This window comes from Suncus etruscus, chromosome 11 (genome assembly GCF_024139225.1).
Source record: "Suncus etruscus isolate mSunEtr1 chromosome 11, mSunEtr1.pri.cur, whole genome shotgun sequence".
NCBI classification, from domain to species: Eukaryota; Metazoa; Chordata; class Mammalia; order Eulipotyphla; family Soricidae; genus Suncus; species Suncus etruscus.
Genome location: NC_064858.1, coordinates 49,818,355 through 49,834,034, shown reverse-complemented (window position 1 = coordinate 49,834,034; position 15,680 = coordinate 49,818,355). Strand labels below are relative to the sequence as shown.

Genomic DNA, 15,680 nt, shown 5'->3' with positions numbered 1-15,680 from the left:
AAGCAAATTGCATTCTGTAAAACTATCTTGCTTTACTAAAATATAAATAAATAAATAAAATTGTCCCAGAAATCTATGTACCTCAAATAGACTATGTACATCTCTATGCTTCAGATAGGCATTTTTGCAACTACTTTTTTTAAGTTCTATTTTCAGTTTGGGTTATTTTTTTGTTTTTGTTTTGTTTTGGGGCCACACCCTGCGGCACTTAGGGTTTACTCCTGGCTCTGTGCTCAGATATCCTCCTAATAGGCATAGAGGACCATATGGGATGCCAGGATTCTAATCAATGGTGATAATGGGTCAGCCGCTTGCAAAGCAAGTGCCCTACCACTGTGCTATCTCTCTGGCTCTGTTTTCAGTTTTTATAATTTTTCCATCTGAACAAACCTGTTGGGAAGCATTGATGATAAATGTCTGACTCCATGTTCATTTTTCACATAATACTTTGTATCTGCTGCAAGTTCTTACAAGTTTTATTACACACTGACTACTTTTAGTGTTACTTTATTTCAGTTATATTTTGGCAAGGTATTATGACTTAAATGAAAAGCAGTATGGTAGAGGAAACAATGAAAAAAGAAACTGAAGTGATAATTTCCCTAGATGGTATAATTATTAATATAATCTAAAATTTAATTACTACAGAATAGTAGGTTTAAAAATACACACCCACTGAAGTCTCTGCAAAGATTATCATTATTTTCTGTTTCTCTTTAATAGAAACACGAACATGGAAAGTGGGTTACACTTAAAGGTGATTAACAGTCCCCAAATGATTTACTTGTACTCTGTACTTGGTATGGTAGAAACATGGGGACCTGTTTCCTGTGAAAAATCTCTAGCTTTGGAAACATTTTTTTTTTTTTTGTGGGGGAGGAGGTTTGGGCCACACCCAGCAGTGCTCAGGGGTTACTCCTGGCTTTGTGCTCAGAAATCGCTCCTAGCAGGCATGGGGGACCATATGGGATGCCAAGTTTCAAACCAACGTCCATCCTGGGTCGACTACTTGCAAGGCAAATGCCCTACCACTGTGCTATCTCTCTGGCCCCATTTGGAAACATTTTCTAAAGCAATTCTTAATTTACCTTTACTTTGAGAAATAATTTTTCCATGAATATTCTCACATAATTCTCAACTATTTCAGTAAGTTCTTCTTTACTAATTTATTTTAGGAAATTAAAACACAGTATGAGGTCACTTACATAAACCTGTTTCAAGCATATTGTAATTTTAAATAACAGCAGTGAACTTGCTAAGTCTGTGATTTTAAAACTACAAACTCTATGAAATTATACTGAATTTCTACTGAAATTCCTATTTGCATAATCCTTTACAGAGGGGAAGTAAAAGCAAAACTGCTACTTCCTGGAAAACTCAGCATATACGTAGTATGAACAAACTGTTACTATTAATGACTTATTTTCAGAGTTTTTTTTTCCTGCACACTCTTTGGGACTCAGGGGTTACCCCTAGCTCTGTGCTCAGGAATCACTCCTGGCAGGACTTTAGGTACTATATGAGTGCCAGGATTCCAACTCTGGTTGGCTATGTGCAAGGCAAGCACCCTACTTGTTGTACTACTGCTCCGATCATTTTTAGAAATATTTCTGTTATGGTGCCAAAATGATAGCACAGTGGTAGGGCTTTGGCCCTTTTCTTTCTTTTTTTTTTCTTCTTTCACATTTCCAAGCAAATTGCATTCTGTAAAACTATCTTGCTTTACTAAAATAAATAAATAAAAAATCCATGAAACATTATTAATAGTATTATAAATGGGGCTGGAGAGATAGCACAGAAGTAAGGCATTTGCCTTAGACGCAGAAGGATGGTGGCTTGAATCCTGGCATCCCATATGTTCCCCCAGCCTGCCAGGAGTGATTTCTGAGCATAGACCTAGGAGTAACCCCTGAGCGCTGCTGGGTGTGACCCAAAAACAAACAAACAAAAAATAGTTTTATAAATGATAATACCTTAAATAAATTTTAAATGCTTATTTTGTTGATTGTGAGGAATCAGTGGAATAAAATATATGAAGAAGCATAGTAAATTGTAAAATTATTTGCAATTAATATGCAGTTGGAGGCTGGCTTGATAGCAGAACAGGTAGGGTGTTTGCCTTGCATTCAGCTGACCTGGATTTGGTTCCCCCAGTATCTCATATGGTCCCTTGAGCCTGTCAGGGGTAATTTCTGAGCACACAGAACCAGGAATAACCCCTGAGCCTAGCCCAGTATTGTCTCCCTCTAAAAAACAACAAAAAACAGTTTTTTTTCCCTCAAATTGTCTTTTCATTTTACCTGTGGTACTTCTCTCAGTAAATAGAAGAAATTCGTTCTACTAATAGCAGCCAATATCATTTTATAATTTCAAAATGCCTTGTTTTCCCTCTATTCATTTTAATGAAAGAAGTTCTGATTTCCTTAGGAGGTAGGAAAAGAATGCAAAGTTCACAAGTTTATTTGATCATTTAAAGGTATATGTTTTGTTTTTAGCTTCCATATTTTTGACCAAATTACAAGCACTTTGAGAAAGTACAAAAGACCAATGTGTTTTCCATGTTATCTTAGATATGATAGTGGCCTTGGTTTCCTCTCAGCTAGTGTTTATCAGTGAGTCATCCATAACCTACCTTGACGTGTACATTTTCCAAGCCTTCTAAGCCTTTAATGTTGGAGGGACAGAGGATCACTCACCTCCTGTGAGTGTCCTGCCCATATGTTCCTGTGTTAACAACACAGCATGAATCATGTTGTCAATCAATAGCAAGCCTTTTTCAATTTTGTTTTTAATTTTTGTTTTGGTTTGGGGGACATACCAGTGCTCTGAGGATACTTCCAGGTCAGTGTTTGGGGGGTAAAGCTGGTAGTTCTCCTGGAGAACCATGAACTGCCTCCAGGGGTCAAACCAGGCCTCCTGCAAGCAAAGCAAAGGTTCTTTCCAGCCTGTTAAACTTTGCTCATTTCCCCCAGCCCCAGCCAATTACATTTTTGATAGAATCTATGCTAAATACTTAAATAAAGGACTTTGGAAAATTTAGGCTTTTTATATTTATGACATAATCAAACATCTATCCAAGTGCTATGTGTATAGCACTTTATTTATTTATTTATTTATTTATTTATTTTGGAGGGGTCCACTCTCAGCGGTGCTCAATGGATACTCCTGCTTTTGTGCTCAGAAATCTTGCCTGAAAGGCTTGGGGGACCGTATGGGATGCCGGGGATCGAACCTGGGTCAGTTCTAGGTTGTCCATGTGCAAGGCAAACACCGTACTGCTGTGCTATTGCTCTGACCCTACACTTTATTGTAATTAAGACTTCCTTATTTTGATTTTGCAGATGAGCTAGATGAACTCACTTTTAAAAAAAAATCAAACTAGTGGGGCCAGAGCTGTGGCGCAAGGAGAAGGGCATGTGCCTTGTACAGGCTAACCTAGGACGGACTTCGGTTCAATCCCCCGGCATTCCATATGGTCTCCCAAGCTAGGAGCGATTTCTGAGCACATAGCTAGGAGTAACGCCTGAGCATCACCGGGTATGGCTTAACCCCCCACCCCCAGTCTTTTTTTTTTTGTTTGTTTGTTTTGGTTTTTGGGTCACACCCAGCAGCGCTCAGGGGTTACTCCTGGCTCTATGTTCAGAAATTGCTCCCGGCAGGCATGGGATGTCAGGATTTGAACCACCGTCCTTCTATGTGAAAGGCAAACACCTTACCTCCATGCTATCTCTCCGCCCCACCCCCCAGTCTTTTTTAACAAACCACAGCAATAATAGATTTGCCTTGCATGTGTGAGCCAAAAGAAAAGTCTCTCCACTGAAGCATTTGTACTCCCTACTAGATGTAATGTCACTTTTTTAAAACCTTTGCTTCTGAACTCTCTTTTGAAACTACCTGGGGCTACTCAGAGTGAAATCATGGACACTAGGGGATACCTTCATGCAAAGCATATACTTTGACCCTTTGATTCATCTTGCTGGCCCGGAAAGCTGGATTTTGAACTTGGGTTTATCTGAGCTCTTGCATTTAGTAATTAGAATATGTCGTATTTTGGGGCCGGCGAGGTGGCGCTAGAGGTAAGGTGTCTACCTTGCAAGCGCTAGCCAAGGAAGGACCTCAGTTCGATCCCCTGGCGTCCCATATGGTCCCCCCAAGCTAGGGGCAATTTCTGAGCCCTTAGCCAGGAGTAACCCCTGAGCATCAAATGGGTGTGGTCCAAAAAAACAAACAAACAAAAAAGAATATGTCGTATTTTATATTACACAATCTCTGCTATGCTGAGGCTTAGTCCATATTTGACTAGGTATTTTTTTATTTTTAGAATTCTTTCATTATGTCCCAGGAACCCAGAGAAATTAATTTTTTCCTATCCTAAAGAGGAAATGGTGTCAGAGAAAGAGTTCCACAGGGCAATGCTATGTTTTTCACATTGGGGGTCTGAGTTCAGTCCTCAGCACTGCCTGGAATGACTGCCAAGTGTAGATTCTCTTGTAATCCCTAGGTATAAGTGAGTGTGACCCCAAAAAAACAGAACAAGAGAAAGACTTTAAATAGTGGTTTAGACTTAAGATTTAGTCTGCTGGGTACCGGAGAGATAGCACAGTGGGTAGGGCACTTGCCTTGCACGTGGAGGACCTGGACAGACCAGGTTCGTTCCCTGGCATCCCATATGCTCCCCTGAGCCTGCCAGGAGCGATTTCTGAGCACACAGCTAGAAGTAACCCTGAGTCCTGCAGTGTGTGGCCAAAAAAAAAAAAAAAAAAAACACCAAAAAAGAGAATTTAGTCTGCTGACTACTTGTTAATTGTGTAAAGGGAATTGGAAAAGGGAGGTAAGGGATTGATTTTCCTCATGTTTTATGTCAGTTCCTACTGGCAACTATGTACACCAGCAACAGATCTGAGCAGAAAGGGGGAGGAATCATTTCATTTCAGTGCTCAAATATTTTCATTTTAAAACAAAGATTGTTACAGTGTGACTTGACCTCCCCCAACCCACCTTTGTATAAACTCTTTGACATTAGCAGCTGCTTTGCTTTTGATGAACTAGGAGCAATTTTCAAAAGCCTTGCAGAGCAGCACAGTCTGCCCATTTGTCCATACGGTCTGTGTAATTCACTGTGTCATCACTGTGGTTAAGTAATGCCTTTAGGTCAGGAAGCCTGATCCGGACAGCTGGTAATTAAGTCACTTGCTTTGGCACTGGCCATCTAGACCTGACCTGGTGAACCAGGCCATCTGCTTTGAGCTTTGTTGCCTCCGATGTTCACCCTTGAAGTTAATTACATTGATCTTTTAGTTATGCCATGCCTAAGGAGTCAGGGGTGGTAAGGCCAGTGTGTTAATATCTTAAAGGAACTGAGTGTACTCTAAAACTTTTTCCTGATTTTTATGTGTCTACTTCCTGGGAATTATTAAGAATATTATGGCTTGCTTTATAATTCAGTAGCCCATTTCTGTTTCTAAAAATGGCAATTTACGAATTTTGGTTTTCGTTACCAGAAACTAGAGTGTATGTGTCCCCCCTTTTTTTTTCTTTGGTTTTTGGGTCACACCTGGCAGCACTCAGGGGTTACTCCTTGCTTCATACTCAGAAATCGTTCCTGGCAGACTCAGAGAACCATATGGGATGCCGGATTGGAACCACTGTCTTTGTGCATGTAAGGCAAATACCTTACCTCCATGCTATCTCTCCGGCCCCCATGTGTTCCCTTTTGTGGATAATAATTGAGTCTTTTTTGGGGGGGGCATACCTGACTGCTCAGGTTTTACTTTTTGCTCTTCACTCAGGGATCAACCCTGGCAGGGTACCGGGGAATCATATGGAATGCCTGTGAGCAAACCTAGGTTGGCGAAGTGCAAAGCAAGCTCCTTCCCTGCTATACTATCACTCCTATCCACTTGGTGAATCTTATATTAGAATAGTGGACTGTGGGGCCGGAACAGTGGCGCCAGCAGTAGGGCATTTGCCTTGCACGCGCTAACCTAGGATGGACCACGGTTCGATCGGGCGTCCCATATGGTCCCCCAAGCCAGGAGTGATTTCTGAGCACATAGCCAGGAGTAATCCCTAAGCATCACCGGGTATGGCACAAAAACCAAAAAAAAAAAAAAGACTGGACTGATATGTCTGTCATTGCCAATTATAGCCTACCTAGCATTTTTATCTTGTTCTCTCTGATTTATTTTCATTAACCAACCTTTTCAGGATAAAAAAAAACTATACCCTAGGTCTGATTTTCTAAGGGCCTCCTTTGTGGGTTTGCATCATCTATGATTTAGTCAGAAGAGTATGGGTGAATTTAGATTCCTCTGCCACCAAATAGTTTTGCCTCTGGCACCGAAGTGTCATCACGCGTTCCCAAATTATTCTAGCTGCTGGTATTTTGAAAAACAACCAGATGTATGTTGTAATCATCTTTCTCATTAAAGAGGTATAAAAGAGATGTTTTCTCCTTCTAACTGGTAGTGAGTCTGGAAACAGTTGTGGTTTGTGAAGAGCAGAGAAGTTTAAGATTCTGCATGGAATTTCTGCATGAATTAGTTGTGTGTGCCTTTGGAGCTGTACATCTTGTTTTCAGGAGATGATGGTTAAAAAGTGAAGGAGAAAGGGCAGTCTGGACCAGGGCTGCACTCTGGGATTAAGAAAACCAGGAAGAGGCAGAAAGATAGTACAGAAATAGGTCTTGCATGCAGCCAACCTAGGTTTGATCCTTCATACCCTTTATGGCTCCCTGAGCATGGCCAGAGTGATTCCTGAGTGCAAAGCCAGGTTTGAGCCCTGAGCAGAGTCAGGTGGGAGTGGCCCAGAAAAAAATATGAAAGCCTTGAATTTCTAGCAAACCTTTGGTGTAAGCTGACCTAGAAAGAGGTATACTCAATTTTTGTTTTTTAAAAAAGGCATCATTAAGATCTGTTCTTGGGACTGGAGTGATAACCCAGTGGCCTGTGCAATCTTTGCATGCATGAGGCCTAGGTTTGATCCCAGCACTACATGGTTCCTCAATATCTCTAGGAGTGGCAACCCCTCACTCTAGCAAACAACAAAGAACTGTGAAGGACTACTAGTACTTGTTTTGAGGAGGCCTTCGGACAATTTGGTTGTTTTATTTTTCACTGTTTTGAGGGCAGGGACACACCTGGCTATGCTCAGAGATTACTCTTGGCTTTGCACTCAGGAATTACTCCTGGCAGTGCTCAGGGGACTATATGGGATGCCAAGGACTGAAACTGGACTGCCACATGCAAGACCAGTGGCCTACCCACTGTGCTATTGCTCTTGCCCTCAATCTTCGAATAATTTGTAATCAGTAGTTGGGTATGAACCACCTAAATTTCTTTGATTTTTCTTAAATTTTTTTCTTTTAAATGAAAGACATTTCTCAACAATTTTCAGAGACGAAAGAGAGGAGGGCTGGACATTACAGCCGACATCATGAACCTCACCACAAAGAGTGATGAGTTTAGTTAGAGAAATAACTACATTGCGAACTATCCTAACAATGAGAATATCTGAGGGAACTAGAAAGCCTGTCTAGAGTACAGGTGTGAGCAGGGAGGGGAGGAGGGATATTTGGGTCATTGGTGATGGGAATGTTACACTGGTGATGGGGGGTGTCATCTTATATGACTGAAACCCAACCACAATCATGTTTGTAACCAAGGTGTTTAAATAAACAATATTAATAAAAAATGGGGCCGGCGTGGTGGCGCTAGAGGTAAGGTGTCTGCCTTGCAAGCACTAGCCTAGGACGGACCACAGTTCGATCGCCCGGCGTCCCATATGGTTCCCCAAGCCAGGAGCGACTTCTGAGCACATAGCCAGCAGTAACCCCTGAGCGTCACCGGGTGTGGCCCAAAAAACAAAACAAAACAAAACAAAAATATATATATATATATTAATAAAAAAGGAAAAAATTTTTTTCTTTCATAATTGTTATATTTTCTACTTTATTCTAACATGCTACTGATAATTTTATAGAGAAGTATCTTGGGCCATTTGTTTATCCAGAGTTGTCTACACAGTAGAAAGGGGAAAAGTAGTTTGGATAGATAGCCAATGTTCTGCCATAGTCTTCCATGTCACTGGCCATCCAAATGTGGATTTATTTGGCTAGACTCTGTTGAATTTGTCTCAAATAAATATGTTTTCATTTGATAATGTTGGCAGACTTATGAAATGCAGAGTCTGGTGAACACACTGTGGCAGACAGGGACTAAGATTTTTTTTTTTTTTTTTTTTTTTGGTTTTTGGACCACACCTGGCGGTGCTCAGGGGTTACTCCTTGCTGTCTGCTCAGAAATAGCTCCTGGCAGGCACGGGGGACCATATGGGACACTGGGATTCGAACCAACCACCTTAGGTCCTGGATAGGCTGCTTGCAAGGCAAAAGCCGCTGTGCTATCTCTCCGGGCCCAACATTTTTTTTTGTTTTGTTTTGTTTTCGGGCAACACCCGTTTGATGCTCAGGGCTTACTCCTGGCTAACAGCTCAGAAATTGCCCCTGGCTTGGGGGGGGACCATATGGGACTCCGGGGGATCGAACTGCGGTCCTTCCTTGGCTTTCGCTTGCAAGGCAGACACCTTACCTCTAGCGCCACCTCGCTGGCCCCAGGGACTAAGATTCTTAGCAGCTCATGACCACTGTCACTGTCATAGCTTAAGAAATACTCCCCCCCCCCCCAAAAAAAAAAAAGAAAAAGAAATACATCCCAGGGGCCGGAGAGATAGCATGGAGGTAAGGTGCTTGCCTTGAATGTGGAAGGATGGTGGTTCGAATCCCGGCATCCCATATGGTGCTCTGAGCCTGCCAGGAGCAACTTCTGAGCATAGAGCCAGGAGTAACCTCCAAGAGCTGCCAGGTGTGACCCCAGAACAAAAACAAACAAACAAACAAAAAGAAATACTTCCCGGGGCCGGAGAGTTAGCATGGAGGTAAGGCATTTGCCTTTCATGCAGGAGGTCATCGGTTCGAATCCCAGCGCCCCATATGGTCCCCCGTGCCTTCCAGGAGCAATTTCTGAGTCTGGAGCCAGGAATAACCCCTGAGCACTGCCGGGTGTGACCCACAAAAAAAAAAAAAGAGAAAAACAAACAAACAAAAAAAGAAATACTTCCCAACTAGAAAAGTTGGTTTGTTGTCAAGAGACAGACACACTTATTACTTCTGCTACCAGAAAAAAAGGACAATGTTTAATGGCTTTGCTAACCCTGACAGCTATGGTAGTAATCATGCAATTTAAAAGGAAAAGAAATACTATTGCAGATATTTAACTTATGCTTGAAATATATTTACAGTGGAGGAAGTTATTCATATTATGTAAATATATTCTATAGCTCTGCTTAATGAAAAAGTAATGATTTTCGGAAGTGTTAAGTGGCTCTGTTTTCTCTTCACCAGTGTGAGTGTTGAGAGAAACAAGCTGTTGGGAGGTGAAATTTAGCCAATATTTCTGGAAATACTTTGTGTGGTTTTCTGGATTGGAATTAGTACAAGTTATGAGCTTTTACAATTTTATAATTAGTTGTGAAAATAGTTTCACAATTATTTAGTTGTGAAGCTATTTAATAGTTTATTTAGTTGTTTCACAACTATTTCTTTAGTTTATTTCAGCTAATGTGATGGTGAACTAATAAAGTGAGTCCCAGGATTTGAAGTGTTCCTTAGTATTTATAGATCAGAAGAGAAATTGACTTAACTAATGGGAATCTTCTATGTACTTAAAACTCTATTATGTTTTGGTCATTTTTGGTTTTGTCATTCACAAGAAGCATAAAAATAAATACTATATCACATATGTATAACACACATGGTGGGCAGGGAGCTTGCCTTGTGAGTCACCCACTTGGGTTTGATCCCTGGCACCCCAGATGGTCTCCTGAGTCCACCAGGAGTGATTCCAGAGAACAGAGCCAGGAGTAATCCCTGAGCACCTATGTGTATAGCCCCAAAGTAAAACAAAAACAATTTCTAAGTATGTCTTACTTTGTAAGGGATCAGGAGAAAAATCAGTATGTTTGTTTGGTTTGTCCCTGATGGGGAAAGCAGTTGGAAATACAAGTATGGGGGGGTGGTGGTAAAGCTTTATAGAGAATTTATTTGACTCACCTTTTCTTTTCTTTATTTATATTTTTCTTTTTTCTTTCTTATTTTATTTTTTTGGTTTTTGGGCCACACCCAGCAGTGCTCAGGGGTTACTCCTGGCTATCTGCTCAGAAATAGCTCCTGGCAGGCATGGAGGACCATATGGGATGCCGGAATTCAAACCAACCACCTTAGGTCCTGGGTCAGCTGCTTGCAAGGCAAATGCCGCTATGCTATCTCTCCGGCCCCCTTTTTTTCTCTTTACGCTTGTTTTCCTTTGTTTTTGGGTTTTTGGGATATCTCTCTGACTGGTGATCAAGGAATACTCCCTTGTGAGTATTAGTGAACTAGAGAAGCAGGTATTCTAAACCTCTGAGCTGTCTCTTTGGCCTCCAACCCTTTCTTCGAGATCTTAGTTAAACCTATGGGATTTTATTATTCTTCTGTGACCCATCCAAATGAGTTGTGCTCCAGCTTACTTCCTGTGGTGCTCTGAGACAATATGTAGTGGTAGGGTACAAATGACGTCTGTTGTCTACAAACAAGACTTTTTGTCTTTTTGTCTACAAAAAAAGAGTCTTCTATTCTCAACTATTTCTCTGGCCCAAGCCTCTGTTTTAAGTAGGAAGATATTTATTTTTAAATACACAGGACTTTAGAACCAATGCCAATATTGTTTTATGTAAATCTGAAGCCCACGCTCTCAGTATTGTGAAATCCAGACAAATACTTATCTTCAATTCTATACCTTTCCAAGAGTTTGGGTGTAGTGTGGACCTGTTTTTTTAAATTACTAAAAGTAATCTTATAGGAATAAGTGCATGAAATGTGTAAAGGAAAAACATGTGTGTGTGTGTATGTGTGTGTGTGTTAAGTGGCATAGGAAAAAAGGGAGAGCTTAAGATCTTGAGGTAAGGGGCCAGAGCAGAGTGATAGCACAGCAGGTAGAACATTTGCCTTGCACAAGGCCTAACTGAGTTGGATCCCCAGCATTCCATGTGGTACTTTGAGCCTGCCAGGAGTGATTTCTGAGCCCATAGCCTGGAGTATTCCCAGAGTTACTAGGTGGGTGTGGCACAATCACCGCCCAAAAAAATAAGATCTTGAATTACATGCTGTTTTTCTTTTTGGTGTGTGTGTGTGTGTGTGTGTGTGTTTAGACCACATCTCATAGTATTCAGGGGTTGCTCCTTGCCTGCAATCAGGAATCATTCCTGATTGGAATGTGATGGCAAAGAGGACCATATGGATGCTGACAATCAACCTAGGTCAGCCAAGTGCTAGGTATATGCCCTAGCCACTGGATGATTGCTCTGGCCCCCTTGAGTTAAATGGTTTGTTGATTTTGTACTCCAAACACATTGCAGGGCTTGTAGTGATAACACAGTGGTAGGACGTTTGCCTTGAACGTGGCTGATTTGGGACTGACCCAGGTTTCATCCATATGGTCCCCTGAGCCTGCCAGGAGCGATTTCTGAGTGTAGAGCCAGGAGTTACCCCTGAGCACTGCTGAGTGTGGTCCCCTAAAAAACTAAAATAAAATAAAACACAAATAAACCAAACACATTGCAGAATATATATACAATATATAATAATTGTATATACATATATGATATATAATAAACTCATAATTCATATACCCACTTAACAGATGAAGTAAGGCTAGTCCACAGAATCCTAGCAAATAAAAGCATCAGAGCCCAAATCTAACATTATCTAATTTTCTCGAACATACCATCTGCCATATGCCCCATCTCAAATGTTTAAGTGATTCCTGAGAGTAAAGTAACTCTTAAATCCAGAATAAAATTGAATACCCCAAGTGCTTTTAAAGTAGGTCTTATTCTTATGGCAGCATTAGAAGAATTTTAAAGGCTGTAATTCCAGGTACCTTCTTTGTATAATTATAGTTTGTTTTACAAAACTAGAAGGTTTAAGAGAAATATTGCTTGGTCAAAACAGATATGCACCTTAGCATATTAGTTTATTTTTTATTTTCTTTATAATCTAGAATTTGTTGGGCATTCATCTAGAGGTGTTTAGGGGTTACTCCTGACTCTACTCAGGGATCAAACTGGACGAGTATTGTGCAAGGCAAACATCCTACCCACTGTATTATCTCCTGCTACCTAGATTAATGGAACAGGAGGACCTGGTACTTTGACTCTATAATTATATATAGGAAGTATTGTCTTGTGATAGGTAATAGGTCATAGGAAGAATTGTCTTGTGAAATTATATATAGGAAGTATTATTGTGAAAGGAAAGGATGACTGGGGAAAAATATTTTTCATAGGCTTATATGTGTATGCTTATTGTTTATTTTTCACTTAATGTGATAGGATTTCCGGGATGCAGTAGCCCATGCTTCTAGACAACTTGGCAAACCTGTTATTGAGGACCGGATCCTAAATCAAATCCTGTACTACTTGCCTCAGCTCTATGAGCTCAACAGGGATCTCCTGAAGGAACTGGAGGAGAGAATGTTAAACTGGTAAGAACAGGCTGTGCAGCTCACGCAATTTCCTATCTTTGAAACTGCCTTTAGGGCCAGACATGTGACAGAGGAATGTTCCTCACATTAATTTGTTTCAATGTATTGATTTTCCTAGGCAGTTAAATTGATTATTTTAGATGACCAAAATTTACAACTGGATGCACTGAATTCAAAACTGCACATTTTATAAATCTTTGTTAATATTCCCTCAAAAGCAAGAAGGAATCATTCCTACTGTTTAACTTTTATAGTGATCTTTCATCATCAAAATTTTTGAGATTATGCTAGTTGGAGGGAGCAATAACACAGTGTATAGGGCATATTTGCCTTGAATGCAGCCAATCTGGGTTCAATCCCTAGCATCCCATAAAGTCGTCTAGGCCTGCCAGGAGTGATTGCTAAGTGTAGAGCCTGGAGTAACCCCTGCACACTGCTGGGTGTAGCCCATAAACAAACAAACAAAAAAGTTTTGTTTTAAGATTTTTGAGTTTAGTGGCTTTAGTTGATGAGACTTTGTGTTTGTGGAATGTTTTTTTTTTTTTTTTAATTTTTTTTAATTTCACTGGTTTATAATATTATTTAATTTTAAGGACTTAGCTTTACAAATGTATAATAATCCTTACTTCCTCAGTTTATTTTCTATTGCAACTCCCTTTTCATTTTTTGTGGAAGGGTTTGGATTTTGCAGTCAGAGGTTATTCCTAGCTCTGTGCTCAGGAGTGACCCTTATCAGTGCTCAGAGGACCATGTCTAGTGCTAGCTGCTGGCAATTAAACCAGGCTAGCCATATACATGGCAATCACCTTATCTCTTTGTCTTTTTTCATGATTCCATTTATTAATAAAAATCCTAGGTGCAGGCCATAGAGATAATATAGGAAGTAAGGTGCTTGCTTTGTACATAACCAACTCTGTTTGAATTCTCAGACTCATACATGGTCTCCCAGACACCAGCAGAAATGACCTATGACCAAAAGCAAGGACTAAGGCCTAAGAAATACCAGATGTGACCTGTCTAAACCAAAAATAAATAAATACATACCCTATGGTGCTCAGGGCTTATTTTTTGGCTTTGCATGGAGGGATCACTCCTATTGGGCTTTGGGGACCATATAGAGTACTGGGGATCAAACCTGGCCCATCATTTGCAAGATACATGCCCTATCCACAATAGCTTGAACTTAATAAATAAAAAACAATTTAAAAGAAAAAGAAAACCTGGCTCTATAAATGTTATCAATGATATATTTTAAGAGAGAAATCAAAGCTCATTACAGTAGGTTGTTATATTTTGCTATTAGATATTGCTAATTTCTTATTCTGACAAATTTTTAAAAATTAAATATGATCATAAGTATATATTAATACATTGTGTATATGTATAAAACATAGCTCTCTAGGGACCAATATTATCAAAGGTTTCAGGCATCTATTGGGAGTCTTGTTTTGTTGGTTTGTGGCCACACCACCTCCAAACCAGGAATATGAGTTATTCCTAGTTCTGCACTCAGTAATCACTCCTAACAGACTTAAGGAACTCTATGGGGTGCTGGGAATCAAACCCAGACCAACTGCATGCAAGGCAAACACCCTACCACTATACTATCTTTCTGTGCCTTCATTGGGAGTCTTAGAACATGTCCTCCATGATTAAGGGGGACTGTTGTACTTGTTTTGGATTGTATTAGAAATAAACAGAAACTTTGGTGGCATCATTGGAAATATTTAGAAAGTTTAGTTTGGGGAATTGAATTGATTGTTGGAGTTTACAGGGAAGCGATAATTATAGTCACAAAATAATGCCATCTTCTTTCCTAATCAAAATTTTCCTTTAAGTTATTATTAATTTTTTTGGTTGGGGGGCACACCTGGCAACAGTCAGGGTTTATTCCTGGCTGTGCACTCAGAAATCACTCCTGGCAAGTTTGGGGGACTATATAGGATGCCTGGGATCAAACCCAGGTTCATCACGAGTCGGCTGCGTGCAATGCAACACCTTACTGTTTTGCTATTGCTCTGGCTCCAACTTTAAGTTATTTTTATATATGTAATCCAAAAGATACTACCTGCCATTTTGGGGATTAATTGTGCCTCTACGTGTTGTGAAAACATGCTAGATAAGTGATTTATATTTAGCTACAGACTAAGTATGAAATAAAAAGTTAAAGAAAGAGGAATGACTAATATCTAATAACTAGATTACTTAAACATAGATACAATATGTTATGACAAAGAATTCTCCTGTACCTACCTTGTCATTTTTTTTGTAAATATTTTTTCTTAAAATTGGGCTGGAACGATAGAACACTTGGTAGGCCACTTGATACCTGCATTCCATATGGTCCCTCGATCACTGCCAGAAGTAATTTCTGAATGCAGAGCCAGAAATAACCCCTGATCATTGCTGGATGTGCCTCCCCCCAAATGAAAAATTTTTTTAACTATAATCTGAATTATGGGGCTGGACTAATACAATGTGTAGAGTATTTGGCTTGCATATGTCTGAACCAGGTTTGATCCTAGGTACCTCATAGGGTACCTAGGGTTTCCTGAACAGAGAGCCAGGAGTAAGCCCTGAGCACAGCTGAGTGTGGTCCTAAACCAAAAATAAATAATAAAAATGGACAATGACTATAAAGAAGGATCAGCCAGAGTTCTATAGCTATGAGTGCATGAAATCATTAGTGAATTTCTGCACAGTAGTAAACTGTATGTGAAGAGAACAGATAGAAAGCCAATGTGTTTGGTAAGTTGTCAAAGGCTTATGAAAAATGTAGCAGTGGGACCATTGGGACTCTAAACTATGGAAGAGAGTTTGTTTTTCTAAGTATCATTGCTCATAAAATCAGGTCATATGATACTCAAAAAAGAAGGAAGTTCATATTAGACTCTGGCCAAAAAGAAGAATGAGGTGTAGGGAAGACTGATCAGAGAACTGACAGTGTCCAAGCAAGATCTAAGAGTGGCCGTGAATATGGTGCACAGTGGTTATTTTTAGAAAGATAGAAAAAAATAATAAACTATATAGTTTGGAGGCAGAATGACAGCTTGGACTGGAGATCTGCCCATATCACTGGATATATTTTAGATACCTCCCTCC

General features: G+C 40.1%; 1 protein-coding gene across 1 annotated transcript in view; it reads left to right on the top strand.

Moving 5' to 3' along the window:
* The window catches only part of FGD6 (FYVE, RhoGEF and PH domain containing 6), a 134,518-nt gene that overhangs the window by 61,471 nt on the left and 57,367 nt on the right, over window positions 1-15,680 (top strand). Inside the window, exon 6 of the mRNA XM_049782863.1 lies at window positions 12,427-12,578. Within this exon, the coding sequence (XP_049638820.1) occupies window positions 12,427-12,578 (152 nt within the window). The remainder of the gene's footprint in view (window positions 1-12,426; window positions 12,579-15,680) is intronic.